Raw genomic sequence first — 6,228 nt, 5'->3', positions numbered from 1 at the left:
AGTGGGTAGAACATTTTAAGACACGTCAAAAGTAAGCCTTACTTTTATTTTCTTTTTGAAACTAAAATTAAATTAAAGGCTACAGAACTTTTAAAAAAACAATGCTTCAAAAGAATAAAACGAGAGGGGATGGGTGAAAAAGGGGCACTTGAATGAGTAGAGCACATTTCATATTGCTATGGATATTAGATTATGAAAACATAATATAGATAGTAGAGAGGATTTGGATTTATGAGTTTAAGCTGACTGTAACCCAAGTCGTGACTACTTCAACCAAAACAAAGGAAAAAAAAAACAACTACCCACTATTCAAACCAAAATAAGTAGTTCACTTCACTTATGGAGAAGTTACCTCATAGATATTATATACATATACAAACTTTAAGCATCAAGAGGTCCTCTAAGAGCTTTTCCACAACTGTAGGTTCTAATCTACTGGCCTTTCCATTGTTTTCAGACTCACTATTGGATCTTTACCATATTACACTTGTATACCTTGACACAAACAAACATTGCCAAATGTAAGTAAGGATAGCAAGATGAGTTCTAGAGCCTGAACTTAGGTCCCAGTCTTCTTTTCCTGAGGCGCTCGGCAATAAGAAAGGCAAGTTCAAGTGCTTGAGAAGCATTAAGTCTTGGGTCACAATGTGTATGGTAGCGCGAACTTAGATCATTGTAAGTAATTGTCCGAGAGCCTCCCACGCACTCCGTTACATTCTGACCTGTCATCTCCAGATGCACACCACCAGGATAGCTCCCTTCTTGATCATGTACATCAAAGAATGCTCTTAACTCAGCCTACACAGATACATGCAATCGCAATATATAAGCTGGGCGAAAAGAAAATCGCTAGGATAGTGTACAAGTGAGACTTAGCTGGAGGAAAGGGTAGAAAAAAGCAGTATTAGAAGTCAAATATGATTGTTAAATTGTAGAAACAAGCAAGCACCAAGAGACCTTAATGAAATAAATCACCATTACTCGGGTTACAAGTATCTACTCGCTAGGTATAAACAGCATAAGGTCACCAAATTTCCTAAATTAGTAAAGGTTCATTAGATCTTATTATCAATTAATTTCTTGCCTTAGTACTACTTCAAAATGTAGATAGGAGAGCATGCGACCACCAAACTTGTCATGAGTTTTTAGTGGCACTCAATCTTCTATGGTTTCTTGGATACTGACGAGTTTCGAAATACTTTATTTTGTATTGCCACGGGTGGCAGATAAACTTTTTTGAGAAAATACAGCAGAATTCACCAAGCACGAGAACATAAGGCAAGTTCTAATACATACAAGTATTAGACAAATAGGTAGAGTAGCATCATACCCGGATAGAGTCAAATGAACGCGTTTTGAGACCACAGGGAGCTTTGGTGGTATTTCCGTGCATAGGATCACTGACCCAAGTGACAATTTGACCTGCTCCGCGAACAGCCCTGATCAGATGGGGAAGCTTTACTCTCATGTTATCAGCCCCCATCCTGGCGATCACTGTAATTCTTCCTGGTCTATTTTGAGGGTTAAGAATGTCAATAAGCTTGACTAGTTCATCTCGATCCATTTTCTGACTCACCTGCATTGTGTAAACAAAGGTAGCTTATGTAGCATGTATGTGAATCAATCAATCAACCAACTATGTCACAAATCCAAGCTAGTTAAAATCTTGGAAACTAAGGGAGCGTAAAAGGCGGATACTATATAGTACTGTTTTATTGATAGGAAAAACAAAAGTCCGATACCATAATTGTACATTGTATTTGACATTTGAACTCTGGTCAGTATGAACACTCTCCATCCCATTTATATGACTCAGTTTACTTTTTGGGACATCCCAAATGTTTGTCACAATTCTTTTAATAATGGCATTGATAATAATTTCAAGAATTCAAATTCATGTATGATATGATGTTTTTTTTTGTCAAATTTAGCTTACCACTACCTCTTATACAATTTAGAAAAAACTGCAACCGAGTGCACTAAGCTCCCGCTATGTCCGGGGTCTGGGGAAGGGCCGGACCACAAGGGTCTATTGTACGCAGCCTTACCCTACGTTTCTCCCAGAGGCTGTTTCCACAGCTCGAACCCATGACCTTCTGGTTACATGGCAACAACTATACCTGTTACTACCTCTTATATACAATATATAAGCTAAATTAATATCTTGAACTCCATCTCTACTCAAACACTTCATATAAAACAAGACGTAAGGAGTATTTTTCTTGGACCTAAGACTTTGGAAAACATTAGTTCCTAATTTTTGTTTTTTCTTTTTGCTAACCAGTTTTTAAACATTCTAAACTTTTTACCACTAATCACAGGTTAAAAGTTGAATCTCAGAATGTGGATGGTCAAAGAATAGACGAAGGTCCAGACACAGTCAAAATGCATCTCTAAGGCATGAATTACAGTTTACAATCTCCACCTTTCCCTTTCAATTCCATTTCAAATGAAACGATACTCCTTACAGCCCTTCATAATTAGCGTACCTACCGTAGTACTCCTTTCTTCTAAGAAAATCAAAGTGCAGCAAAAGAAGTGCACTGTACCTTGATACCAAGTGGATTGGCAATTCCTCTCAGAAACTCAACATGAGCACCATCCAATTGCCTTGTTCGTTCACCAACCCAAATCATATGAGCGGAGCAGTCATAATAAAGGCCAGAAGTTGAATCCTCCCTCGTAAGTGCTTGTTCATAAGGCAAGAGAAGGCACTCATGGGATGTCCAGAAGTCTGTTGTAGTCATGATTGGGTGGTCAACTGTAAGCCCAGCAGCACTCATGAAGCCCATGGCTTCGTCAACTCGGCAAGCCAGTTCACGGTACCTGTGAAAAGGGAATTGCTCATAAGATTGCCAGTCATGAAGTTACTCAAGAAAGACCTACATGACTCTGAAACCAAAAACAGACAAACATTTTCTTTTGATAAGTAAGAATATACTAAAATTTCTTTTCGATAAGTAACTAAACTAACGTAGCAGAAGGCATACCTGTCACCTTGCTCGCTGTGATCAGTAAAGTCGAGATTCCACTGGTTAACCCTCTGCATGGCAGCATAACCTCCGGTAGCAAATGCTCTGAGGAGGTTCAAGGTAGCTACAGATTGACTATATGCCCTAATCATCCTATGGGGATCAGGAAGTCTTGATTTCTCATCAAAAGCATCACCATTCACATTGTCTCCCCTGTAACTTGGCAGCTTCACACCATCCTTCTCTTCAAACGGATCAGATCTTGGCTTCGCAAACTGACCTGCCATTCTACCCACCTGACCAGTAAAGAACAAGTATGAATAAACCAAATCTTCACCCACAGTCTACAGAATCAATCAACTATATAAAGTAAGTCCTTTTCACTATCACCGAAACTGCTAAAGTAAAGACATAGCTCCTGCTTCTCAACTTCTAGATGTTGTTGTTAATTCATCTGCTGAATATGCATGTGTATTTTGGATAATTTAATGTCAAACAAGAGGATTTCTTAACTGTAACTGAAACCGAAGCCCTATGGAGCAAACTAGAGTAAAGTCCAACCATTGTTTGAACAATCATTTTCATGATAAAGCAACAACCTTCATTTGTCATCTTTCAAGTGTATCCTCATCTATCTCTTTCTATTACGCCAACCATCCAACGCTGTCTCACAGCAATCAAACGAAATGTGGATTTCACTTAACTGATGCTACGATAAAACTTAATTTAATCATAACAATGTTACTAAACCACCTGAAAGGCAACTAAAACCACATGAAAGGCAAGAACAATTGAAGACCAAGTTCTGTATATGTATCATATACAAAGCCCACCCACGTAACAAAATCCAGCATACCATGTGATAACGCAAACCACCAAAATTATGACTCCCACTATTCCATTTTATATTGCAATGTTACTATTTGGAGAGTCAAACATGTTTCTTTAACCACAGTTTTTGAATACATTTTTCAAATATTGTCACTTACAAAAGTTGTGACTTATAGTAGTTGTACTATTAATGTAATTTTCATATACTCATGTAATTATAATAGCAAAAGAAGCTGTAGCCCAGGTTCCCCTAACGGGTAAAGCTGCCTAACACGACTAAGAAAGTAGAGAAAATCACCTTGATGACAGGCATTTGGCCACCAAACATAAGCACAACTCCCATCTGCAATATGACTCTAAAAGTGTCCCTAATGTTATTAGCACTAAACTCCTTAAAACTCTCAGCGCAATCACCCCCTTGCAACAAGAAAGCATTCCCAAGAGCAGCTTCACCCAATTTCTCTTCAAGATTCCTAGCTTCCCCAGCAAATACAATTGGAGGATAAGTTGAAAGGGTCTTGAGAACCGTTTCCAGCTCAACCTTATCAGGGTACTCAGGTAGCTGAAAAGCTGGTTTTAACTTCCAGCTTTCAAGACTCCATTTTCCATCTGGGTTTTGAGCAGTTTTTGTTGTTGTTGAAGGTGGAGATTGAACGGCTGAGATTGGTTTGTTAATTCTTGGCTTGAATTTGGGGTTTGAAGGGGTGGCTGTGGTGGTGGGGGAGGAAGAGATGAAGGTGGGTTTTTGTAAAGGTGAAAGCTTTGGGGTTTGAAGGCATGAATTGGGGAGAGCTGAGCCACCTCTGCTGCTGCTGCTGGTGGCGGCTGTCAGAGCCATTGTTGTGCCAGGAGAGAGAGAGAGAGAGAGAGAGAAACCCGGATTTGTATGGTACAGCTGCACTTTTCACTTTACATAATTTACGTGGTCCGTTGGTTTTTTCTTCTTAATGTGTGCGCATGTAACAACTTCTTCTTGCATGTGATCCATTTATAAAATCTTACATGCATTTGGACATTTAGCACGCCTATATCTTGATAAATTTGCAAGCTAAGGAAATTTGTTATTGTTAGAAGGGAAAAGGTCTAAAAATGACCTTGTGGTATTTGAAATGGATCAATTATAACTCTCGTTTAAATTTGAGTTCAAAAATGACTCTGTCGTTATAAAATGGGTCTAATAATGCCCTTGTGTTATTCAAAATGGATCAATTATAACCCTCATTTAAATTTGAGCTCACTAATGACCCTGCCATTAAAGAATGGGTCTAATACTGCTATTTTCCTCAGTCAATAATGATTAGGGGTACAAATGAATATTTAAAAACCGACTAAACCGACATAATCGTACCGTGCCGAATCGATTTTTAGGTTTTTTTTTAATAAAACCGTATGTTTTTATATAAATCTATAACTGTACCGAAAATTATGGTAGATTTTTTATTTTATAAAAATAAACCGAAAAAATATTGAACCGTACGGTTCAATATTTGCAAAATATATATATTTTTAAGTCTTTTCAGTTTTTTTAAAGTATTTATTTTTGTAAAAACTGGAAAAAAAATATTTTTTTAAAAATACTTTTAAAAACTGAAAAATATATATTCTGTAAAAACTAGAAAAAGAAAGGTATTTGCAAAATATATATTTTTAAGTCTTTTCAGTTTTTTTAAAGTATTTTTTTTGTAAAAACTGGAATTTTTTTTTTAAAAAAAAAACTGAAAAAAAAACTCTCCTAAAGTAGTGGACTACATATGCATTAGTTTTAAAAAAATAAAAATATTTTGCAAAATCTTTTTTTTTTTTCAATTTGACGGTTCAATATTTTTTCGGTTTATTTTTATAAAATAAAAAATCTACCATAATTATCGGTACAATTATAGATTTATATAAAAACATACGATTTTATTAAAAAAAACCTAAAAATCGGTTCGGCACGATACGATTATGTCGATTTAGTCGGTTTTTAAATATTCATTTACACCCCTAATCATTACTGACTGAGGGAAATAGCAGTATTAGACCCATTCTTTAGTGGCAGGGTCATTAGTGAGCTCAAATTTAAATGAGAGTTATAATTGATCCATTTTGAATAACACATGGGCATTATTAGACCCATTTTATAACGGCAGGGTCATTTTGGACTCAAATTTAAACGAGGGTTATAATTAATCCATTTCGAATACCACAAGGTCATTTTTGGAGCTTTTCCCTTGTTATAAAGTTGATCGAGGAGGAGGAGGACCCACTGCACCCATTTATGTAGTAGCAAAAAGTCTCATATAAAAAAGATTGGAGATAATTTTTTAAAACGAAGAAAGCAGAAATAGCGACTTCAACACTGAGCAAAAACATTTAAAATAGTATGGAGGTAATGAGTAAAAGACTGCACAAAATCAAAAGTTTACTGTTGAAGCTAGTTAAGTGA

General features: G+C 36.4%; 1 protein-coding gene across 1 annotated transcript; it reads right to left on the bottom strand.

Annotated features, from left to right (window-relative positions):
* Window positions 1-308: 308 nt before the first annotated feature.
* Window positions 309-4,746, bottom strand: LOC104100448 (phospho-2-dehydro-3-deoxyheptonate aldolase 2, chloroplastic). Its single transcript, XM_009607707.4, has 5 exons — window positions 4,102-4,746; window positions 2,991-3,268; window positions 2,550-2,826; window positions 1,331-1,576; window positions 309-798 (listed from the first exon to the last, which is right to left on the bottom strand). Exons 1-5 carry the CDS (start codon window positions 4,639-4,641, stop codon window positions 547-549), a joined length of 1,593 nt encoding a protein of 530 aa, XP_009606002.1. The 5' UTR covers window positions 4,642-4,746; the 3' UTR covers window positions 309-546.
* Between the last annotated feature and the right edge of the window lie 1,482 nt (window positions 4,747-6,228).

The sequence above is a fragment of the Nicotiana tomentosiformis genome, chromosome 1 (genome assembly GCF_000390325.3).
Source record: "Nicotiana tomentosiformis chromosome 1, ASM39032v3, whole genome shotgun sequence".
Taxonomy (NCBI): domain Eukaryota; kingdom Viridiplantae; phylum Streptophyta; class Magnoliopsida; order Solanales; family Solanaceae; genus Nicotiana; species Nicotiana tomentosiformis.
Note: the sequence above shows the minus strand (reverse complement) of the source record. Positions and strands in the feature narration are given on the sequence as shown.